This window comes from Bipolaris maydis (assembly GCF_028858645.1).
Source record: "Bipolaris maydis strain C4 unplaced genomic scaffold PSV08scaffold_2, whole genome shotgun sequence".
Lineage (NCBI taxonomy): Eukaryota > Fungi > Ascomycota > Dothideomycetes > Pleosporales > Pleosporaceae > Bipolaris > Bipolaris maydis.
In genome coordinates this window covers 1,715,483-1,739,141 of record NW_027093858.1, presented here as the reverse complement: position 1 = coordinate 1,739,141, position 23,659 = coordinate 1,715,483, and the positions used below count along the sequence as shown (strand labels likewise).

At 53.7% G+C, this 23,659-nt stretch overlaps 7 protein-coding genes across 7 annotated transcripts; 5 read left to right on the top strand and 2 right to left on the bottom strand.

The window, feature by feature from the left end:
• Nucleotides 1–1,952: 1,952 nt before the first annotated feature.
• On the top strand, nucleotides 1,953–4,143 carry PSV08DRAFT_170485 (uncharacterized protein; the record flags this gene model as incomplete). The annotated part of the gene is made up of 2 exons (XM_014229003.1): nucleotides 1,953–2,272; nucleotides 2,322–4,143. The coding sequence occupies 2 exons, from the start codon at nucleotides 1,953–1,955 to the stop codon at nucleotides 4,141–4,143; spliced, it is 2,142 nt and encodes a 713-aa protein (XP_014084478.1).
• Nucleotides 4,084–4,760, top strand: PSV08DRAFT_266826 (uncharacterized protein). Its single transcript, XM_066092506.1, has one exon. The coding sequence runs from the start codon at nucleotides 4,329–4,331 to the stop codon at nucleotides 4,638–4,640; it is 312 nt and encodes a 103-aa protein (XP_065949798.1). The 5' UTR covers nucleotides 4,084–4,328; the 3' UTR covers nucleotides 4,641–4,760.
• A 1,245-nt stretch (nucleotides 4,761–6,005) lies between these two features.
• PSV08DRAFT_266809 (LicD family-domain-containing protein) lies at nucleotides 6,006–7,128 on the top strand. Its single transcript, XM_014229004.2, has one exon. It carries the CDS (start codon nucleotides 6,033–6,035, stop codon nucleotides 6,855–6,857), a length of 825 nt encoding a protein of 274 aa, XP_014084479.2. The 5' UTR covers nucleotides 6,006–6,032; the 3' UTR covers nucleotides 6,858–7,128.
• A 233-nt stretch (nucleotides 7,129–7,361) lies between these two features.
• PSV08DRAFT_384297 (major facilitator superfamily domain-containing protein) lies at nucleotides 7,362–9,368 on the bottom strand (the record flags this gene model as incomplete). Its single annotated transcript, XM_014229005.1, has 3 exons — nucleotides 7,362–7,710; nucleotides 7,920–9,126; nucleotides 9,194–9,368. 3 exons carry the CDS (start codon nucleotides 9,366–9,368, stop codon nucleotides 7,362–7,364), a joined length of 1,731 nt encoding a protein of 576 aa, XP_014084480.1.
• Nucleotides 9,369–10,932: 1,564 nt separating this feature from the next.
• On the bottom strand, nucleotides 10,933–16,475 carry PSV08DRAFT_384295 (uncharacterized protein; the record flags this gene model as incomplete). The annotated part of the gene is made up of 3 exons (XM_066093432.1): nucleotides 10,933–12,103; nucleotides 12,150–13,571; nucleotides 13,622–16,475. The coding sequence occupies 3 exons, from the start codon at nucleotides 16,473–16,475 to the stop codon at nucleotides 11,145–11,147; spliced, it is 5,235 nt and encodes a 1,744-aa protein (XP_065949797.1). The 3' UTR covers nucleotides 10,933–11,144.
• Nucleotides 16,476–17,370: 895 nt separating this feature from the next.
• PSV08DRAFT_266775 (IMP dehydrogenase/GMP reductase) lies at nucleotides 17,371–19,606 on the top strand. The gene is made up of 3 exons (XM_014229007.2): nucleotides 17,371–17,681; nucleotides 17,786–18,094; nucleotides 18,277–19,606. Exons 1-3 carry the CDS (start codon nucleotides 17,495–17,497, stop codon nucleotides 19,416–19,418), a joined length of 1,638 nt encoding a protein of 545 aa, XP_014084482.1. The 5' UTR covers nucleotides 17,371–17,494; the 3' UTR covers nucleotides 19,419–19,606.
• Nucleotides 19,607–19,953: 347 nt separating this feature from the next.
• Nucleotides 19,954–23,633, top strand: PSV08DRAFT_368205 (glycoside hydrolase family 78 protein; the record flags this gene model as incomplete). The annotated part of the gene is made up of 3 exons (XM_014229008.2): nucleotides 19,954–20,027; nucleotides 20,102–21,147; nucleotides 21,712–23,633. The coding sequence occupies 3 exons, from the start codon at nucleotides 19,954–19,956 to the stop codon at nucleotides 23,631–23,633; spliced, it is 3,042 nt and encodes a 1,013-aa protein (XP_014084483.2).
• Nucleotides 23,634–23,659: the final 26 nt, after the last annotated feature.

Here is a 23,659-nt window from a genome sequence, read left to right as displayed (position 1 = left end):
ATGTTATTGTTGTTGTTGTTGTTGTTGTTGTTGTCGTTGCAAGCATCTGAGGGAGCTGTCATCTGGCGTTGCGCAACAAATGTTTCTGGAGTGAGAGCATGTGTATGTACCCAGTACAGATGGAGTCTATGACTAGTGTTTTATTTATTGGCTGCGAGGGTACCATGGACGGCCAAGGATCGGGGGGGCATGGAGGGCGCAAAGTAAGTAGAATTATTGACATGGGCTGCGGCTCAGCTCAAAACAGCAGGCGGACGCAGGCTTATTGCGAAACGAGGTATAGTGTATTGAGGCCAGGGTGACACTGTAGGCAAATGTGATTGCGACGGCGTCGGCGCTTTGAAAAAAGGTAAATGGCCGTGGGCTGCTGGCTTGGCTTCAGGCGGCCGGCTCATGCGGTGTTTTGCTAGCACTACACAGCAAGGAGAGACCGGGGCGTGGGTGGGGATGGTAAGCTTGGTGGGAAACAAGGCTGGATGGCGCGCCTTCGTTGTTGGAAACGGCGGGCAAAGGCTTGAGCAAGCATGGGCAATTCTCAGACAGGGCCCCACCGCCAGCCATGCCTAACGTCATGTCACGTTGTGTGGACAGCACCAGACAGTCATGCAGCAGGCACCGAAGTATTGGAAGGGCGGGGGCATGTCGGAAGGGGGCCGACGCTGGGCCAAGGTGAAGGTAGGCATGCCTGAGGTGGGCAGAGAGCAGCTTGACCAGACTGCACGCCAGAGGGACAGGTTGCTTGCAGTCGGCTTGGCTGCCTCTTGGCCGTATCGTGTTCCAGCAGCGTGCAAGTACGTTGTAGTACTATGTAAGTGCGTGCTATGCGAGCCAGCTAACGGGCGCTGCAGCGAGGCATTATTTTTAGGCCGTGCTGTGCTGAGCGGAGCGGCGGTGCGGAAAGGCGAGGTGGCGGCAGTGAACGCGCGGCCCAGGGGGCGACGCCAAGGGCCAGGCCAGCATCGAGACGGACGCCCTGCCTGTCTTGCACCCGCCCACCACGCCTCTCTCGCCCACGATGCACAGCGCCCTCGTCGATAAAGCGCCGATCCTGCACGCGTGGGCGGCACGACGTCACCCTGCGAGCGAAAAAACTGCTTCCCCATGCCCTTGCTGGCCTGGGTCGGGGCGACGTTGTTGAGCCGGGAACAGCTCTGGCGGTTGCGCAGCCAGCTGAGCCCATGCCGCTTCGAGATTTATGCAGCGCCCGCTACAGTGCTCTGATAGCTGGGCGCTGTGTGATTTGGCGGCCTGCATCCTGCCAATGGCCCAACACCACCACCACCAGGTGGCCAGGGGGGTGGGCAGGTTGTCATGGGAATCAGCAGTAGCAGCAACAGCCATGGCAGCAAGACGAGCCGCTGCTGCTTGGTGTATATACCATACTACACGTGTGATGCAACATGAGCAATCATTCGTGTCATCCGCACCCACACGGCGGCGGCGGGCTTTGCACCTGGGCGGCCTCGCGTTCCGCCGGCGCACTAGCCGATCTTTTCGCCGCTCCAGAATTCGGTGCAAGGCAGGTGCAGTGCAGGTGCTTGCCCCTTGCGAACTAGCGTGCTAGCCTCCGCAAGCAACAAGGGAAAGGGAAAAGGGTCGCTCCTGCTCGACTCTCCCCAGCCCGCTGTCTCTCCTCCAACGCCTCCAGAGCGCTGCCACTCGTCCAGTCTCTGCCTCCCAGCACCAGCCAGGACAGTCACTCGTTTCACTCTCCGCTGCCGTCTCAGCTGCATCCCATCCCATCTCCTCTCCCATTCCCTCTGCCTGCTGCTCGCCCGGCCGAGTATCTGGCCGACTCGTAGTTGCAGCATCAGGAGCAACAAGACACCCGCTACCACCACCACTGCAAACTGCCACAGCCCACCTCCTCCTTCCGGACTGCATCGCCTCGCCTCAGATGCGATAGGCACCTTCACGCGCTCCACAGCACATCCACACATCGATCCTTCGCAATGGCGTCGCGATTCAACCCAGGCAAGCTCTTCATCCGGACGCGCTTCAACTACGAAAAGCTCCCCGGCCAGGACAGCCAGGGCTCGTCGCCACTGCCCCTCTTCAGCACAAAGTCATGGGGCAAGAAGTATAGCCAGCCCGCCTGGGCCAGCCGCATTCAGCGGCCCCGTCTGTCTTTTGCGCGTCTCATTACCCTCGCCGTTACTGTGATGCTCGTCTTTTCCATGATTGGCACCGGCGTCTACAGGAGACACCGCTGGCACGCTCAACCTCACAAGGGCGATGAGCGCAAGCAATATCACTGGGAACACTATCCTCGGTAAGCATCGCCGTCTTCTTAATCCTCCAGCTGCCTGCTGACCTCTCAGCCTTAATGGCTTCTTCAACGGCGTTCGCACTCTCGTCCCCTTTGGCGACTGGGTGTCCGAGCAGGACTATGTCAAGTACTCGCAAAGCCCAAATCCCGAGGACAATGTCAAGCCAAAGTGGCCGCACATGTCCAAGGAAAACAAGGAGCCACCAATGGACCCTGTGCCCTTTGACCCCTACAAGTTCGACTCGCCCCAGTACCTCAAGGACCACGACGAGGTCAAGACTTGCTACCTCGACGAGGAGGAAAAGGTCGACCTGCCCGACATCTACGCCTACCCCGGTATTCCCCAGAACATGACTGCTCCTTTCTTCGGCTCCTACGAGGAAATCGGTTTCGACGACAAGAAGTGCTTTGATCGCTTCGGCCGCTTCGGTCCCTACGGCTACTCCTACTCTCGTGACGAGGGCGGTCTTGAAATGGACGACAAGTCTGAGAAGGCTGGCGCCGACAAGATCTGGAGCTGGGAGAAGAAGGTTGACTACCGCAAGGTCAACTGGGCCTCTGCCATGAAGCGCTGCCGCGAAAAGAACGCCCACCGCTTCAAGAACAACAAGACGGACGAGTCTGCCCCCGCGAAGAAGAAGGTGCCTCGCCACGCCTATGTTCTCCGCACCTGGACCGGCTACAAGTACAGCGACTACCAGATCCTCACCCTGCGAGCCATGATCAACGAACTTGCCCTCAAGTCTGGAGGCGAGTACGATGTTCACTTCCTGCTCCACGTCAAAGACGACAGCCTGCCAATTTGGTCGTCTGAGGAGATTTACCAAAAGGTCATCGAGGACAACCTGCCCAAGGAATTCTGGGGTATGGCAACCCTGTGGTCCGAGCAGCAAATGCGCATGTACTACCCTGAGCCTTTTCCAAACAACGTCTACAACCACGCCAAGGCTCCTGTTCACTCTGTCTACCGAAGTGCCCACTTTGCCATGCAGTGGTTCGCTCAAGCCCGCCCAGAATACGACTTTTACTGGAACTGGGAAATGGATCTCCGCCTGAGTGGCCACTACTACGAATTCCACAACAAGATTGGCGAGTGGGCCAAGAAGCAGCCTCGCAAGGGTCTCTGGGAGCGCTCGTCTCGCTACTACATTCCCGAGCTTCACGGATCGTGGAAGAACTTCACCGAGATGGTCGAAGAGGAGCTCTACAACAGCGACGAGAAGCCAGTTTGGGGTCCTCCCAAGTTCCCCAACACTGGTATGCTCCCCAGCCCTCCAGAGGTCGAGCCACCCCACTCCTATCTCCAGGACAACTACGAATGGGGTGTTGGTGAGGAGGCCGACATCATTACCTTCAACCCCATCTTCGACCCGGCAAAGACCAACTGGGTGTTCCGCGACGACGTTACCGGCTACGATCTCGAGCTTCCAGAACCCCCGCGACGCTGCGCCATCATCACCGTCTCGCGTCTGTCGAAGCGCCTCTTGGACCTCATGCACCGCGAAACATACCTGATGAAGCACCACATGTTCCCCGAAATGTGGCCACCGACCGTTGCCTTCCACCACGGACTCAAGGCCGTCTATGCCGCACACCCCGTCTACTTTGACCACAACTGGCCTCTTGAGATTCTCGAGGGAACCTTCAACCGACCCCCGAAGCCCACTGACAGCGTCTTTGGCTGGGGTGAGCACAACCAACTGGGCAACAGCTTCTACTACAACGCTGCCTTCTCGTCCGAGTGGTGGCGAAGGTGGCTTGGCTCGCGCGAAAACGACAAGGGCGGTGCGGCCGAGGAAGAGGCTGGCACAGGTCGGTTGTGCATGCGCAACACACTCTTCCACCCCGTCAAATACGAAAAGGGGTCTGAGTGACTTCGCTTGCTTCGCAAATATACCCCTTTAATCGCTGGCTGTTGCGGACTCGCTATTTGTCGACTGGTTGTTCGGCTCCGCAAACGCGCCTGTTTATAGATTCTTGTTTACCTTTGGGTTCTGCAGCGTCTAACGTTCACCATTGTGGCGTCTTACCATCGGGCGGCGTAATCAGGCGTTTTTCCATGTTCTTCTTTTTTTCTCTCTTCATTTTCTTTGTCCTCTCTTTTTTTTTCCAGGAACATTTGATTGTGCGCACAGTTTCCTTGGTCTCTCCGGCACCGCACACGAGCTCCGGAGTGTATTATCTTCTCAGCGTATACCTTTTATTTGACACGAAAAGTCGCGGGAAGTGTAATCAGCCGACGAACCCGGCGTCCGCTCATTTGGCCAGCGTTTCGGGTTGGGCTACAAAAGAAGCCTGTTTTGGATTGTGGAACGGGGGAGGGCAGTATGGGGATTGGGAAGTTTTATTTGTCCGACGTTCAGTATGTTGAAATGTGTAGATGATGGGAAACTTGTACCCGGGCTCTTTTATTTCTACGGCGAACCCCACCCGAGGCTGGTCTCTGAACTGTGGTTGTACATTTATGAAAATGCAATACAAATAATCACATAATGTCCCAAATCAACCACTTGTTTGGTTCCTAATTATTTTGTATGTGCTTTGTTGTATGCATAGGTCTGTGTGTTTATGGGTAACAAGTGGTACATATTGCGGCATTACATATACAAGTAAGCTTGATTGTGCCACACGGCAAGCTCGGGGGTTTAGATGCAAGTCATCCGATGGTCCGAAGCGGATATGCTTGTCTAATTGGCGCCGTCAGGTTCATGAAGTGCTTGTTTGCATCGCTTCATGCCAGATGCCGGATGCGCCCCCCCCCCCCCCCCCCCAACTTCATTGTGAGACCCTTACGCCTCCTCGGGTCCTTGAGGTTTCCTTCCATGTCATAAGTACATGTACATTCTCGGTTAGACGTCCACTTACGTCTCTGCAAGGTGCTTTGCTTGTCGTCAGGGGTGAGGGCTAGCACGTGCTCGTCCTACGCAAAAGCCTCCAACACTCGGGGTTGCAAGGTGGATCACGCATTAAGTACGCGCCCACATCTTGATTACCCTCAACTGACACGCGGCTATCCCCGCACATTGCTACCAACGCTATTCTTTCTTGTACTAAATAAGCATTGACGGGTTCTCCGACGGCACCGGCTTCCAAAGGCTTGACCACCGCTTGACCATGAAGAGTAAAGGTGGGCCGGGAATAGACGGGTGGGTGACGACGCCTAGGCGCGCCGTGTGTACATGAGGAGACATGCACGCGATAGCCTTCCCTCGACCCTCCCTTTGTCCCTGTTTCTTTTTATCGGGCAGATACCCTTGCCGCAAGCCACAGGCTTAGTCGTCCATGGTGCTTTCTGCTCTCTTGCTCGCACCGTAGTCGCATCTGGCATTCCCAACATTCTTATCCAGCCATCCACCCATAGGACAATGCGCCTCATACAAACAAGTCCGCAGTCACTATGAGACTCCCGCTCGAGACTCTTCTCCTAATTGTGCATCTCGTCTATGTCACAACCGCCGTACCCGTACCCGTGCCCGTTGCCCGCCGCAGCACATCGTTTCGCGCCCTCCGTGGCTTGACGCCACTGGTCAACTCCTTCTCCAATGACCAGATGTACAAACACGCACCTACAAAGTACTTTTACGAATCCGAGTTTAATTCACACTATGATGGGCGCTTTGCCTCCGCTGAGATTCCTTCCCGGGAACGGGTATGGAATCTACGGCTGATGCTCAAAGCATATACAGAAACAATGGACCAGATTGGAATCCAGACATGGATCATGCACGGATGTCTGCTCGGGTGGTGGTGGAACGGCGGACTCATGCCGTGGGACAAGGACCTCGACTTTCTCGTCGAAGAAGAAGGCATGCAAGAGCTAGGTGAATGGTGGAACATGACAGTCCATCACTTTCCCGCTGCCTCACTCGGTCTCGACGACGCCCGCTCCGCCGAAAGCGACCACTGGGCCAGCGAGCGCAATGCCGCACATGACGACGAATCCGATCCCGAAGAAGACGACGACGACGACGACGCCCGCTCCAAGCGCCTGGCTTGGGAACAAGAAGTCCGTGAAAACGGCAAGAAATACCTACTAGAAGTCAACCCAAACTACACCAACAAATCCACCTCAGACAAGTACAACCTCATCGACGCCCGCTGGATCGACACCTCAAACGGTCTCTACATCGACATCACAACCTTACACGTCGCCCCGCTTTCCCCGGCTGAAGAAGACGACCCCTTCTCCGTCCCCCCCTCCTTCACCATCCACCCCTCCGCCCACGAACCCGACCCTTCCGCCGAAGAAATCCAACTCTACGTCAAAGACACACACGCCTACCTCTCCTCGCAAATCTATCCCTTGCGCACTTCGCTCTTGGAAAAAGTTCCCGTCAAAGTACCCTATGCGTACGAAGAACTGCTGCTAGAGGAATACGGGCCCAACGCCCTGACGGAGAATTGGTATAATGGATATGCGTTTGAGAAGGACAAGGGCGTCTGGGTTGAGAGGAATCCGACCGTCGAAGAGGCGAGGTATTTTAGGGCCAAGTCGGGGTGGAATACGGGGAGGAGCGCAGGGACCGGCCGAATTACACATGGCTGGAAGGGCGAGGGCAGATTGGAGAGTGTCGAGGGGGGTTGGTAAAGGATGATTTGGGGGGAAGTTGAGTTGTGGGGGTTTTTTTTTCTTCTTCTTGCATACATGAGGTGAAAGAAAGGTTGGGATATGTGGGGATTTTGTACATGGGATTTTGGGAATAGATGGTTATGACACGGAAAGCAAGCGGCGTTTACCTTTTTTTTTCTTTTAAAAAAATATTTCTCTTCTTTACTCACTGCGTTCAATACAAGGGGATATTGGTTTTTTTTTCAAAAAAAAAACACACAAAACTTTTTTAGAATTGACATCTTGGGGCATATCCATCCACAGTTGCATCCGCTATACACAAACATGGTAAAGGAAATAACATAAATCAGGTCCCGGGGGGAATATTTTTGGGTTTAAGAAGGAAAAAAAAAAAAAAGACGCCATCGCCATGCTACATATGCCAAGTGATATATATATATCAAACTTTTCGACCTAAAAAGACGGCGACAAAATTTTTGTTAAAATTAGGGACGAGAAACCAAGAACCCCCCACCTTCGTTCTTACATCCTCCTCCCCCTATCCTCGTCTTCCTCCGCCCACCCATTCACACCCCCATACCCAGCCGGCGCACGGGGAATAAGACTCTCACTCGCCTCACCGGCGTCCTGGTCGAGACTCAGGCTCTTGATGGCGCGACTCTTGGTAGCGACATAGGCGACGAGGGCCATTCCGACGAGCAGGGCAAGACTAAGCAGGATAACGTTAACGGGGACGGGATTATTGTGGAAGACCTTGTGGGTAGCAGCGTCGAGGGCGGACTGGGAAAAGTTGAGGAGGCCAGCAAGACAAATGATGAGGCCGTAGACTTTGCCAAAGGTAGCGAAGCCAAAGACTTTTGCCGAGTAATCACTGTGTTGTTTTTGCGTTAGCCAAATAATAACTAATAATAATAAAAAAAAAAAAAAATTGGCGCCTCTCTTGTCACTTTTTTTTTTGCCCCGAACATGTGGCATTGCGAGGGTGTTTGTGGGTTTTTTTTTTTACATGTATATACATACATGTGTGGAAGAATTGAAGGGGGGGGGGAAGAAAGGGAAAAAGAGAAAAAAAAAACTTACGAAACAGCCGTGTAGTACAACGGACGATACAAGACAAAAAGCACGACATTAGCATAGGCAGCCCATGTCTGCGCGATAACGCCCAGGACGCCAATGGTCGTGGCAATGGTGACGAGCAAGGCGAGGGTGAAGACGGTGCTCGTGTTATCCAGCAGCAGCCCGATAAACGGGACGGACAGGACGCCGCCGACGGGCAGGGCGACGTCGAAGAAGTTGTTGATGGCGACGGCTTTGGGGTACGAGTGGAAGAGGTACGTGTACTGGGAGCGGATGGTGGCGACAAAGTAGTTTATGCGCGTCATTTGGAGGACGGTGAAGAGGGTGATGAGGATGAACCAGGGCGTTCGGATCTGCTGGGTAGCCGTCAAGCCATGCAGGGCGCCCCATACGCCCGAGATGTTCTTCTTCTTTTCTTCGGCTTTGGCCTGGTCGAGCCCGTTCTTGGTGCCGAGCAGCGACGTGATTTCGCTGACGATGCTGTCGCGGTGGGCGCGGCGGGCGGCGCGGAGCGACTGGACCGTGGCGGCGTCTTCGATTTCGTCGTCCGAGTCGTGGATGACGCTTGTTTCGTCGGCCGTGGTGACAAGCTCGCCGACCGTCTTGTACGAGACCGAGGGCATGAAGAGGAGCTGGACGAGGAAGATGAAGGCGGGCACGATGAGGTAGATGAGGAAGAAGGATTTTATCGAGAAGGAGCCGTGCGTGCCTTGGTAGATGAGGCGGTAGACAAGGAAGACGGCGCTCGAGGTGTCGAAGGCGCCGGTTAGCAGCGCGAGAATGAGGCCCGAGTACTGGGGAAAGGTGTTGCTGAGCTGGAAGGACGAGATAAAGGTGAAGGGTCCGCCCAGGGCTAAGAACAGGTATCCGGGAATGTATGCGTCAAAGGGAAGCTCTGCGGCAAAGGCAAAGAGCAAGGCGCCAATGCTGATGGATATCGCACCCGTTATACCGCAAACTCGTGGTCCATAGCGATCCAGAATCGTGCCAACAGGCAGCGCAACAACATTCGTCGACACAGCCGCGATGGTGAACATGAGATTAAGCCTAAGCTCCTGCTCATAGCACACACGAACATCGTTATCCACCTCTTCCTTGCTGCAGTAATCTCTGTAGACTCCTTCTTCGAGCAACACGGGCTTGATGGCTGCATACCCGAACACGACGCCTGCAGCGAAGAGACAGTACACGACGGCGAAAAACACTTGTACTACACGGGGGCGTTAGCTTTGAGCATGTCGCATGGCGCGCGCGCGCGTTCCTGCATGTTAACGTACATATTCTTTTCCATTGCGGCACTTCGAACGCGCCGATGGTGGGCTCTTCGCCTGCCTGCTCTGTCCATGTGCCAACGGGGTTGAAGCTCATTTTGCGGTGCCGTGAGTCGGGGCTGGCTTCTCGACTCCATGGCTCATGCTCCTCTATCGAGGTTACGCGTTGGGAGAGCGACATGGTGGTAGTGGTGCGATTTTATTTCTCTTTCTCTTGATAAATAGAAAAACTGCGTGTAGCTTCTCTTCTCTGTCTCTCCCCAGTGTCTTCCCACCTACGCGTTCGCCAAATCGCCAGTTTTAGTGTTTTTTTTTTGCGTAGCTGGCACGGAATAAGATCCCGAGAGTTTTGTGAACTACTGTAGGAATGACGTTTGCGGCACCACCCAGTTCCCCCCTTTGAGCCCTGAAACTTTAACTGCGGAAAGCAAAAAAAAGTAAAAAATAGATCGGGCCAACTGCAGCGGGTTTCGAGATTAAAGACCCCTTCAATTGGATCAGGTAAGGATGGGAGGAGGAAAAAAAAAGAAAATCTCCTATAGCACGCAGAGTGCCCCCCAAAAGGCGAGACGGAAAATCAGGGTTCTATATATGCAGGCAACACAGACCGAGTGTAGAAAGCGGGGGATGCGGAACGACATGCAGCCGGCAGTACGCGCGCTATGATTGTCCTGGGCGTTGTGTTGCGCGTGACCATGTTTCGCGGTGCTTTCACACAGATCGGCCGTTGTGCAGTATAGCCACGTGCTACTAAGCCCGTCTTGTACGTAAAGTGATGCGTTCATCATACATTTGATCGGTGTCCATTCTTCAGCTCGAGGGTTCGTACTATGTGCCTTGAATGATACGTATTGACTATGGTAATGATAGAGGTTCCACAGAGGATGGAGAGCTCCATCACGACCCTTGTTGCTCGAGCTGCGAACAGCCAATGGCGGCGCGATTCTGCCGCGGACAAGGGGAGCTTTGGTAACCGTGCAGGACGGAATGGCGTCAAATTTTGCACTTCCTCACCATCGCTGGACGCCGATGCGCGATGGACTTGGCCATCGGATAACTGCCGAGATAACATTGGTTGGATTTTCGTGACGACGAGTGTGCAGAGATTTTTTTCATTGAGTTGTAAAGGAACGGTCTGGATGCTTTTGATGTCTTGTTTGGGAGACCCTGCCTGCCAAGATTTCAAGGTTCACTCCAGATCTTGCTTGTGTGTGAGCATTTAGCCGTCCTGGACTCAGCATGCCAATCAAGTAGAACAAGTCGAGAGAATGCTGTGAGGATGAAGCTGGTTGATAATCTGTCTAGAAGAATTAACATGTTGATCGACCTTGTTTGCATGTGTACGATCATCATTATTTACAAGACATCGTGTGCTAAGAATTAATAAGATCAAGAAAGAATAAATGTAAACAAACACCACACAGATGGCTAAAGATCGAGGCATATCTTCATTTCTTTCATTCTCTTCGTATCTAATATCATTTCGGCTATTGGATACACAATACCAAGCGCATGCCAAAGCATCATTCAACATTCAAGTCAGCAAAGCCCGTGTTTCGAAAAAGAAAGAGAAAGAATACACCCTCATCTCTTCGTTCTCTAATCCATGCGCACTCATCAGGGATATATATGCAGGTATCAACTTGTAAAAGTAAAGAGAAAAAAGGAGAGTGACCTCTGAAAAGAGGCCTCTCAGAAAAAGAAGATTGAAAAAAAGTAGAAGAAAAAAAAACCAGAAAGAGGTATACCCATATTCCTAAGAGTCCCGGTCAGCACTTCCTCGCCCAAAACACCAGGTCATGTGCATTCCGTGCATGCTCCTTATCCAGTCATCTCTTTCCCTAGCAGCAACCCGAATAAGACGAAAAAAAACGCCTACAAAAACAGCAACGCTAGCGTACGCGACCAAAGATATACATGATTACCCTTCCTTCCTCCTATGCCATGCCAAATCCACCTACTCATCGCGGTAAAACTTCTTAAAAATCAAATGCAGGAACAAGTTGACATTGACCCGTGCAATGCCCTCACCGCCACCCTTGCCAGCCTCGCCACCAAAGAGATTCATAAACTGGTGATTGTCGAATTGAGCTTGTAGCAGGCCATCAAGCGGCACTTCTGCAAACGCACCAGGGATCATCATCGACCCTTGCGAACCCTGAATCTCAAAGATACCCGTTTGGTTGCTGGAAATGGTAATGTCGAGACGGTCCCATTGGCGCTCATGGTAGCCTGACCAGGAAATGAGAATACCCTTTTCGGCAAGGTTGCGCGCAGAATACTTGAATGACCCAAAGCGGTACTCGCGACCGCTGTTCTTGAGTTCACGCTGGTGGTTGTATTGGCGGGTGAAAGGCAACAAGAACTTCTTCTTGCCCTTCTTGGATTGCAGCGTAATCATAGCTTGTTCAATGTAGTCGTTGTAGGATTTTAATTGAGATTCCAGGAAGTGTGCCTTCTCGTCGAGCGCGGCCAGCGTGGTGCGTACACCTTCCAGTTCCTTGGCGCGTTGAATACGTCTTCGGTGTTTGGTGCGAATGTCGACTGCAATGGCGTTGAGGAGATCCTGGTAGTTGTTTGTGTGGGAGATGCGGCCTGCGCGTTGAAGTTGCACCATGTTCTCCAGACAGTATTGTTTGAGTGTGGTGTAGTCGAGATCCAGCACAGAGTTTGCGCTCATATCCGTCGTGTAAGTAGAAGCAGCCGAAGAGCGTACCACATTGTTTTGTCGTCGCGAGCGGTCTTTCCGCTGAGCAATAATCTCTTCACTAACAAGAGCGTCCCATCGGTCCTCGTCCTCAGGCGTGACAGGCTTGCACATGATCTCTGTGAGGTTGGCGCCAGTCTGAACGCGAATGATGTAGAGGACATATCGCTTCGTTTCCATGAAGAGAGATTTGATTGCAGAGTCGGGATCTAGGTTGATTAGCAAGCATTTTCGCATCACGTCTGGAGTTCTTACCTTCTTGTTCATGATATTTGGGGTTAAGAGTGAGAGTGATTTCACTAGCGCTGACATGCAACAATTCATTCTCGTTGTTCTTCGCGCTACCGAGCTCACGGACAACCTCGCGAAGCGGGTCGTCTTGCGTAGGGCAGAGATTTGGAAGGTCGTCAATGACGAGATTGTGAATGGCAAACACATCGGCAAGCTTGATGTAGAGCGTAGGTTTGGTTCTTGCGAAGAGATCGTTGAACTCGTCAATCTCGAACTGGGCTTCGGCAGGGCGGACATTGATCATGTTCGACCAAATGTCCTGCAGGCGGTCAATAGCTTCGGTAATGTAGCTGTTGAGTGGTTGGAGATAGAGATCATCACCGCCAAATAGCTTGCCAACTGCAATCTGACCAAGCACTTTATTAACTGCACCAAGGTTTCGGTTCATCAGAGGCGACAGACCACGATCAACCACACCCCAGTGCTGAGGTTGCAGCAAAGCAGGTTGAATATAGCCTTTCCAGACCCAGTGTCCAATGATCTGGAGGAGCTGCTCTTGTGGTTCGTAGGGGAACTTGAGGCGAAGTTCTTCAAACATTTGTTGCGCAATGTATCGTACACCATAAGGCATGCGATGGAGGACTTCCTCGAACATTGTGAAGTACTGGTCGGCAACATCTCGGAGATCTTGGAGGTTGTGAATGAAGGTTCCACGGGTCTCAGGGTCCTTCAAAGCTACATCTCGCGACACGTTCGGGTCACGGTGACTTCGCTGGCCGGTACGGAGCTCTTCGTTGTTGATCGCTGAGCGGTAGATTTGCATGGGGTCGCTCTCCAAGTCCAGATGCTCATTCTCGATGATGTTCTCGCGAATGACTGAGCCCAAAACCTCCTTCAGGAATTTACGGTCACGAGGCGATCGGACATAGTTGGCGAAGAGTTTGGTCCAGAAAAAGTTGCCACGAACAAAATCGTGTAATGTACCGCAGCTCTCAATCTCCTCTTTCAGCGATCGGGTCAAGAGCTTCAGTAGCCAGTATTCTTCCCTACGCTTCTGGGCGAGTCCAAAGAGACTCATGGTAAGCTGTTCGATGCGCTTAGTATCACCCTCGGGAAGGTTCTGTTCACGCAAGCGCCTGAAAAGCCTGGCCATGTACTGGGGTTGGGTCTGCAAAATGAAGAACAACTCTTGGTACTGCTCAAGCTTCCGGCGGGAGTTTTTGTTCAGGGCCTTGAGATCGAAGGGGTCTTTGGACGAGATGTCTTTGCTGCTGAGAAGGGTTCCGACATTGCCTCCATAATGTTTCTGATGCTTGACAACCTCATCCAGAGTGATCTTGTTCTTTACAAGCAGAGCAATCTTGATGTCGAGCTGATCAACATACTGCTCGGCGAGCTCGTTTTGTCGCACATGCTGGACAACCGTCTTTCGCAGACGCTCGAATTCTGGTAAATTGTTAGCATTTCTTCATCAGGACGTATGGACGATGGCTTACCAATTTCTTCGTCAAAGTCAATGTCGTTGTCGTTGAGGAGATGCACAAAGTTTTTGACAGTCGACACTGGTGGGTTGGCTCCGCTAGTCAAGCTCTTGTACGCCTCACCCTGCTGACGACCACGGATAAAGCTCTGTACTTTGATGACCTTTTCCATGTTCTCCCTGTAGAATTGCTGCTTCTCTTGGAATCTTCGTCGGATCAACATGCCACGAGCTATATTCTGAAGATCAATGATGGCTTCTTCGTGCTCTTCCGCCTGGCCAAGCTGCAGACCAATTTGCATGCGCTGCAGCATGCCACGGGCTACAGCCTGAAGGTCAACAATCTCGGGTTCTTGAGCGTTGAGCTCACAAAGCGTTTCATATGTTCTTTGACGCTGCATGAAGCCACGGCAGGCGGATTGCAGATCGAGAATAGCGGGTTCCTGTGCCTGGAGTTCTCCAAGGTCAGAAAAGTATCTTTGCCGCGCAAGGAAACCACGAATGTGAGACTGAAAAGACAGAACATTGCTTTCTTGATCCTGAAATTGGGCAAGCATGTTGGCAATTTCGGAACGCATCTTTCCTGCTCGCGCCATCGATTGCAGATCGGTGATTTGAGGCTCCTCTGCATGAAGAGCTTCTTGGATCTGCTTGACAGAGTTTCTCGCAACATTGGCACGAACGCGAGACTGAAGACCAGACCACTCAACTTTGGTGCTTACCAGGTTCTCCTGTACTGCAGCATTCTTGTTTCTGGCGAGGAGACCTCGCATGGCAGACTGTAAGAGGGTAATTGTAGATTCCTGCTGGCGAAGGCCTTCCTGATCGGTGCGCATTGATTGGCGGAGAAGCATGGCTCGAGCAGCAGCTTGCAGCTGAGCAACTTGAGGTTCACTCTGCTGCAAGTCTGCCCACTGTTGGTCGACCTTTGCTCGGACAAGGGCACCGCGGATCATAGCTTGCACGTCGATAACAATCGGCTCAGTGTTTCGGGTTCGTTCGTATCGTTCAGCGACACGCTTACGTTCCAATGCTCCACGTATCGCTGCTTGGAACTCGCGTATGCCATGCTCATGACGTTCGATTTTTGACTTTGTGTATTGAACTTGAGCCCTGGCCTTACGTCCACGGAACAGGTTCTGTATTTTGAGCACCTCTGGAGCCTTGTCCTGCCAGTACTGCTCCTCGCCCTGTAATCTCGATCGGACTAGGAACCCTCTTGCGGCACTTTGTAAGGTCATGGCGAAACGGCGCATATCTAACCGGTAGTTTGCGATTTGGCGGGCCCAATCAGCTCGGACACGGGCTTGGAGATCGACAATGAGGTGTTCCTGATCCCAGAGTTCTTGCATCAGCATGCCCAAACGTATCCGGACTAGGGCACCCCGGATCTGCGCCTGCAGATCTAGGATGATGTCTTCGTTCTCGGCCAGCTCGCGATCGATGCGTTCATCTTCTGACTCGACTGGTTCCGGTTCCGGTTCTGGCTCGACCTGGAAGTTTGCTTGCATGCCTGAGAAGTTGGGCATGCTAACACCAGACTTGTCTAGACCTTTTTGCGTTGCCTCGAGTTCGTGATCTTCGAACTGCAGTTTTCCGACCAGGTTGCCAATGCGGAAATCGACTATGCCTTTGCGGAACAGCAACCAGGAAAGGGCGTGTATGCAGTAGATGACTTTTGGGACATTCTTCTTTTCGTAGAGGTCGATTAGTTCAAAGCGAAAGAGATCCGGTAGTTCAATCTCGGACAAGAACTTGAAGAAATGCGCGTAGTTGTTGGAGTGCCGGTATTGGAGTTTGGGGTCCCGAAAAATGCGCAACGGTTGTCCCTTGACAGCCTGAACAATCTCTGCCAGCGTAACACCATCTCGAAGCGCTTCTTCCAGCTCTACTACTGGGGGTAGGTCAGTCTCGATAATGTCTTCCATCCACTCTTTGGCTTCTCCTATATGACAAAGATACTCGTATGCCTGCAAGAATTGGCGCTGCTGATCCATCCAGTTGCGGCTCGACCAGGTAGATGCCGACTTTTGTCGTGCCGAGTCTGTCCGCTGAAGCCTTCTCCGCCCATTGAGACCCACGACCTGTTGCTCGGGCGACTTGATGGCAAAGTCGTCATCCGTGGCGGTTTCTGCGAATTTAGACAGGGTACGGAGATGGCCAGTTGATGACTTTTGGAAGGTCTTGAGCTCTGGTCGTTCCAGGTGAAGTGACAGCGGTCGGGAAGAATGGTCACGAGTGGGTGCGCGGACAGAGTCATTTCGTGATACGGCTAGCGAAAGCGGACGAGCCTTCTCGGTCGGGGAGACGGAGCTGTCAAACGGGGCGTATATGTTCTCGACACTTTGGGAACGCATGTGGCTGTTACTCCGTGTAGGGCTGGCTGTCGCAGGCCGCAGAAGCTTCTCGGGCGATGGTGGGTTTGAGTAAATTGGCGGCCGTAGGATCTTCTCGGCAGACGATGGACTTATGGGCGTCGAGGGTCGTAATGGCTTCTCCGGGGATGGCGGATTGGCAAAGGTTGCATGTCTTGTCAATTTCTCGGGCGAGGGCGGATTTGCGGGGGGCTGCTGTAGCGGGCGCAGTGCCTTGCGCATACTCGAATACGTATCGCTGGGCTCGGCCTCTGGAGGCGTATAGTAGTCGTCTGTCCGCCGTGTCAAGAGTCCGGCGGCCTCGCTCATTCCGCGGCGGTGGCCAAAGGACGAATAGCCGGCCGAGGCATTGCTGGACTGTGTACTTGAGCGGCTTGGGGGATGTTGATCTGAGCGGCTTGACGAGGCAGTCGAGGCGGTTGATGTCTGGCGGAGTGGGGAAGGTGCTGTGGACGGATGGCCCAGTCTGGTGCGTGGGGTCGTCAGGTAACTCATGGCGAGGGCGGAGGGCGAGGGTGCGACGGGGTGCGGGACAGCATATGTTGCACAGGATCCGAGGCAGGCGGGTCAGTGAATGGTGTTTGCAGGTGAGGCTCACGAGGCCGTCATGGAGGCCCGGAGAGTAGAAGAGATTGATGGTGGTGGAGGCGACTGCCGGGCAAACGAAAAGAGCGCACACAGCCCAAAGGAAGCGGATTCAGCCCTGCGACCAGGCGCGCAAGTCGAGTCTGCACGGGCAACGAGGGTAAAGAAGGGCGGGCAACGGGGTATCGCAGGATGAAGACTCCGGCGTTGAGACTGCAAATGGACGTGTGGTTGAGTCCAAGCTTTCGGGCCCATGTTTACTCGGGCTGCGAGTGTGTGTTGTCGAGCCAACCGCGGCCAGCCGACCAGAACGCTTCTCGACCCGCCCGTCACGTCACCCCCATTCTCGTCCGATCCCAACGGGGGGTTCTGGCAAAGCAACGTGTTAGCGCTCGCCAGCCCTCGGCGCCCTGGTGGCCTTGTCGTGTCTCGATGCCTCCTCATTGCGCGCAACAAGCCAGCGGCTGTCTCGTCTGCGCCGTCTCTGCACAGAGGGCCGACACCGCTCTTTGCACAGCGCCTCTTGCACGGGGAGCCAATGCGTCCCAGCGCACGTCGTCTAGCGTCGCTTGAGACGGCCTGAGATAAATTCGCCCACGTCGCCATCTTCTCGCCCTTGTGGCCCAACTCGCTCCATCCTGGTCGCAGCCCGTCGCGCTGCTCTCGACGCCAAAGATGCCCTTCTCCTGCGACGCGCCCGCCGACACGCTAAAAGGCGGGGTCACCTGAACCGGACTCGGCCTTGGCATTCGCGCCCACTGAAATTCTTTCTCCGCCGTCATTCTCACACTTTTTTTTTCTCTTGGGAAAGCTTGCAACTTTCCCCGGCCGCTGTCTTTGCTCAAAGAACCACGGTCTGTTTTCTTTCAGTGATACCCCCAACTGCCCTTGTCTGTTCCTCGACAAGCGTTTTCTTTTATTTTCACGTCATGCCCATCTCAAACGGCGACGCCATGACCAACACCACCGTCGACGCCCTGGACCACACCAAGGCGCTTGAGATCCTCAAGAACGAGTACCCTGAGCATGATGGCATTGATGTCAAGACCCTCATCGACTCCAAGAAGAACGGTGGTCTGACCTACAATGACTTTCTCATGCTTCCCGGTTACATTGGTGCGTTTGCCTCGCAATTTTGCTATCCCAGGCCTACCCTGCCTACCACAAACTTTTTTTTGGCACTCTGGCCATGTCATCGCAGCATCCTAACAGGGCCACAGGCTTCGCCGCGGCCGAAGTTGCCCTTGATACCCCAATCACGAAGCGCATCTCCCTGAAGACTCCTTTTGTCTCTTCCCCCATGGACACGGTCACCGAGCACAACATGGCGATCCACATTGCCCTCCTCGGAGGTCTCGGTGTCATCCACCACAACTGCTCCCAGGAGGACCAGGCTGAGATGGTGCGCAAGGTCAAGCGCTTCGAGAACGGCTTCATCTTGGACCCTGTCGTCATTTCGCCCACCACTACCGTCGGACAGGCAAAGGCTCTCAAGGAGAAGTGGGGATTCGGTGGCTTCCCAGTTACTGGTAAGTCAGACACACACTCCTTCTACACCCCCCTGCATCGTGATGATTACCTTTTCAATTTTTAACTTTCGTTCATCCGCAACGATTCCGTCGTGCTGTGGAGAAAATGTCCCTGAAATGCTTCAAATCTGCCATTTTTCCCCCCAAATCTCGCAATGCGCAATTGCTAACAATGGCTGTAGAGAATGGCACCCTACGCTCCAAGCTTGTTGGTATCATCACACCCCGCGACATTCAGTTCCATGACAAGCTCGACGACCCCGTCACTGCGGTCATGTCGACCGACCTCGTTACCGCCCGCCACGGCGTCGAGCTCAAGGAGGCCAACGACATCCTTAACAAGTCCAAGAAGGGCAAGCTTCCCATTGTCGATGAGAACTTCAACCTCATCGCGCTGTTGTCGCGCTCCGATTTGATGAAGAACCTCAACTTCCCCCTCGCTTCCAAGCTCCCCCACTCCAAGCAGTTGATCGCTGCCGCTGCCATTGGTACCCGACCAGAGGACAAGATCCGTCTGCAAAAGCTTGTAGATGCCGGTCTCGATATTGTCATCCTTGACAGCAGCCAGGGTAACAGCATGTACCAGATCGAGATGATCAAGTACGTCAAGGAGAAGTACCCCCAGCTTGACGTCATTGGAGGCAATGTTGTCACCCGCGAACAAGCCGCTGCGCTTATCGCTGCCGGCGCTGACGGTCTGCGCATCGGTATGGGCAGTGGAAGCGCCTGTATTACCCAAGAAGTCATGGCTGTTGGAAGACCGCAAGCCACTTCCGTCTACAACGTCACATCTTTCGCTCGACGATTCGGCGTACCCTGCATTGCCGATGGTGGTATTCAGAACGTTGGACACATCGTCAAAGGTCTTGCCATGGGCGCATCCACTGTCATGATGGGCGGTCTTCTCGCCGGTACCACCGAATCTCCCGGAGAGTACTTTGTCAGCCGCGACGGCCAGCTCGTCAAGGCCTACCGTGGCATGGGTAGTATCGCTGCTATGGAGGACAAGAAGGCCGGAGGCGGCGCTCAAGACTCCAAGGCCAGCAACGCCGGTACTGCGCGCTACTTCTCCGAGGGCGACCGTGTCTTGGTCGCTCAGGGTGTCTCTGGATCTGTCCAGGACCGTGGCTCCATCACCAAGTTCGTTCCCTACCTCATGGCTGGTGTTCAGCATTCTCTGCAGGACATTGGTGTCAAGAGCCTTACGGAGCTCCACGAAGGTGTCTCAAACGGAACTGTCAGGTTCGAATTGCGAACTGCCAGCGCGCAGGCTGAAGGTAACGTCCACGGATTGCACAGCTTCGACAAGAAGCTTTACTCTTAGGCGGTTGAGGGACAAAAGTGATTCAATGCATTGGGAGGGCGTTTAGTGGGTTGCTGTTGGGCTATAGGAAGGATTCTCTCATTGTTAGACACGCGACATGCAAAGATGACTGATGATTATATGGTATTGGAGCAATGGATAGGCCAAAAAGCAATGATACCACGAACTCTGTTCATTTTCAACGTATGAATTGGATCTTCAGCTGGCAGAGGGTGATGCTGCCGCAAATTTCCCCACAACGTCTTGACCCGCGTCCCTCACCGCGCTAGGTTTAACCTCGGCATCTTCCCGTGTCATACCAGACGACACCTCACGTATTGGCTACGCCCTCTCTTTGCTAGATATGCTCAAGACAAATTCAATCTCACTCAAGAGCAAAGCTCAATTCTCACTTTCGCGTTTTCAGAATTCGACACGCTCAGCTGTTCGCTCATCCTCAACTCTTCGACTGCAGCACCGCGTACGACCCTTGCTTGCGTTGCCAACGAGCTTATCCCTTCACCAGCAAGGGATACTTGGACTCCAGAAGTGCAACATGTCTATAAAACCAGACCATCAGTCGCCTAAGAAGCCGGCCAAGACGCCTGTTGTTCCCAGGCCAAGCGCAAGGTATGTCGTACTCCAAATTAGACTGATCTTAAACCAGCAGAACTTGTTACACGACACATGCTAACAATATCCAGCGTACTCTTAATATCACCAACAAATCAAATCTTGCTGCTTCATCGCGTGTCCAAGGCTTCTACATTTGCCTCTGCACATGTCTTCCCTGGTGGCGCAGTCTCAAAGACCCACGATGGTGAGATGCCTGGTCCAGACCATCCCGACAGGCATCGAGATGGACCCGCATATCGCATGGCAGCCATCCGTGAGACATTTGAAGAATGCGGTATCATCCTAGCCAAGAGCAAGAAAACTGGTAAATTATTCACCGAAATCAGCGACGAGGAAAGAGAGCAAGGAAGAAAAGCCGTTCATAACGGAGAAATCAAGTTTGGAGACTTGTTGGAAAAATGGGGAGCCGTACCCGACACTGAATCGCTAATTCCCTTTACCCGCTGGGTTACGCCAGCAGTAACACCAGAGAGCCTGCCCAAGCGCTTTACTACACAAATGTACATTTACCTACTCCCTCTTGGCTCCGCATCACCAACCAAGCACGCTGCTCCCGGGGGCACGCCACCTTCTTCGGGCCTGGAGGAAGAGGCCGAAGTCATCATCCCAAAACCCAGGCACGACGGCGGCATCGAACACACGGCCGCACGCTTCTTGCCGCCAAACAAATGGATAGATCTCGCGCGACAAAACAGAATCATCCTGTTTCCCCCACAATTCTTCCTCACATTCATCCTGTCCCCGTACCTAGCTGCAACCGTAACTTCGTCATCTTCACCCACCCCTTCTGTATCCGAACTCCAGGCCGAGCGCGACAGGCTCCTTGATTTCCTGCAGAAGCCGCGCTTCTACAATGGCCAGCCTGAGGTTCCGTTCGCGGAAGCTTGCATCTCGCCTATTGTCTTGGGCAAGGGCGAGTATGGTGAGAGCGAGCAGGATGGTATTGGTGGCGTGGATAAGAGCACGGCTGTGCTTGTTTTGGATCGGCCGGGCAAAGAAGTGGAAGAGCAAGGCCAGGGGAGGAGGGGGATTGGCGAGTGGGTTATCACTGCGAAGTTCAAGAAGGAGGGGCCGAGGGATGTGGATGTTAGGAGGAGGCAGGAGATTCTTGCGGGTGAGATCAAGTGGAAGTTGTAGGCGTGAGATGATGGTGTTGGAATGATAGTCGGGTTTCTCTGGCGTGAGTCTATCAAGGCAAAAACTACAGCTTTGTTGATACGAAAGAATGCAATACGTTTAGTCATTCAGATGCAAGGCACGATCCTTTGTCTTACTGTGGCGTCTCTGTACCTCGTTCCCCCGCATTGCTGATCTTCTTACATGCATATCACTTGTTCCCGGCCCGGTGTGCCCGCTCGGCATATTGCATGCCGAGTGATATATAGTGTCCTGGGACGTATGTACAATTGGAGTCGCGAACTATGCGATTGAATCGCCAATAGCCCACAGGTCCATCTCGAGCACCATGGATATGTCAAAGTTAGTGTGGTCAATCATTGCACTCTTACTATTCCCATTGGACATTCTAGCAGCAGGATGTTGGCGAGATACCATCTGCACAGGACCAACTGAAGCCGCATTCTCCGGTCCGTAAAACCTTTTCTTCTCTGTCTTGACCCCAAGAATTCCCATTTTCGCTTCAAGCTTGGTCTTTTTTCCTAACATTGCCACTCAAAAGGCCCCTGGGACCAACTCATCTATGCACCTCGCAACCGCACTGTGCGCCCTCGCTCCGTCTTCACACTTCGCGACCGGCGTCCAGCAAGCTACCCGCGTACCGCCACTCTCCGCGGCAACGGCACGACTGTCGTGTTCGACTTTGGCCTCGAAGTCGGCGGTATTGCAACGCTTACCTATACCAGCAACGGAACAGGCACCATTGGCATCGCATTCTCCGAGGCACTGAACTGGGTCGGCTATACGTCTGATTCATCCAACGGGAAATTCTCAGGAGGAGATGGAGCGCTGTTTTTCAACATTTCCGGTGCGGGACCCGGGGCGTATACGATGCCGGATGAGGTGCTGAGAGGCGGGTTCAAATACATGACCGTGTATCTGCTTACAGATGCGGGGACGCATGTTGTGTTGACAGATGCGCAGCTGGAACTGAGTTTCCAACCTACGTGGTCAAACTTACGGGCGTACCAGGGGTACTTTTACTGCGATGACTCGTGGCTTAATGCTATTTGGTATGGCGGTGCGTATACGCTGCAGACGAATGCTGTACCCCCAAATACCGGGCGATGGGTTCCCATGCTGGCGAAGGGGTGGGCAAATAACGGGACGCTGGGACCTGGGTCGAGTATCTTGGTTGATGGGGCCAAGAGAGATCGCGCGGTTTGGCCGGGGGATATGGGGATTGCGGTGCCGTCTGCGTTTGTGAGCACGGGGGATATGGAGAGTGTGAGGAATGCGTTGCAGGTTATGTTTGATTATCAGAATGCTGATGGATCGTTGCCGGAATCTGGGCCTCCGCTCTTGCAGCAGAAGAGCGATACCTACCACATGTGGACGCTGATCGGGACGTACAACTACATGCTGTACACGGGCGACGCAGACTTTGTTCTGAAGAACTGGCCCAAGTACCTCAAAGCTGTCGACTACATCTACGCCAAAGTAGACTCGTCGGGCCTCCTCAATCAAACCGGCACCCGCGACTGGGGCCGCTGGAATACCGGCTCCAACAACACAGCCGCAAACGTCCTCCTCTTCCACACCCTCCAAACCAGTGCCCTCCTCGCAACCTGGCTCAACGACACCACCTCTCTAGCCTCCACATGGCGCATCCGCGCCACCTCCCTCCAAACCGCCCTCCTGACCCACTCCTTCGACCCCTCCCACGGCGCCTTCCGCGACAATGCAACACTCACCTCTCTCTACTCCCAAGACGCCAACAGCCTCGCCCTCCTCTTCTCCCTCATCCCCTCAAACTCCTCAACCGCCCTCTCCCTCTCCACCGCCTTGACCCAAAACTGGACCCCGCTCGGCGCCCAACCCCCCGAACTGCCCGGCAACATCTCCCCCTTCATCTCCGGCTTCGAAATCCAAGCCCACTTCAAAGCCCGCCGCGCAGACCGCGCCTTCGACCTCATACGTCGAAGTTGGGGCTGGTACGCTAAGAATCTGAACGGCACGTATGGTAGCACCGTCATCGAGGGGTATAGAGTCGATGGCACGTTTGGGTATCGTGCTGAGAGAGGGTATGGAAATGATGCGAGTTACGTGAGTCACAGTCATGGGTGGAGTTCTGGGCCGACGAGCGCCATGACGGAGTGGGTGGCGGGGATTAGGGTTACGGAGCCTGCGGGCAGGAGGTGGGAGGTTCAGCCGGGGTTTGGGGATTTGAAGAGGGCCGAGGCGGGGTTTACGACCGGGTTGGGCGGGTTTAGAGTAAAGTGGGAGAGGGGAGAGGGGGGATATAGTTTAGTGGTTGAGACGCCGGGGGGAACGAGGGGGGTGGTGAGGTTGCCGGTTGAGGGGGAGGGCGGGGAGGTTGTGGTTAATGAGGTTGTTTTGAGGAGGGAAGAGTATGTGGTTGAGGATGGGCAGGCGGTGTTTGAGTTGGCGGGTGGGAAGTATAGTATTCGTGTTACGAACTAGGAATCGGTGTAATAAAAGTGTAGTGA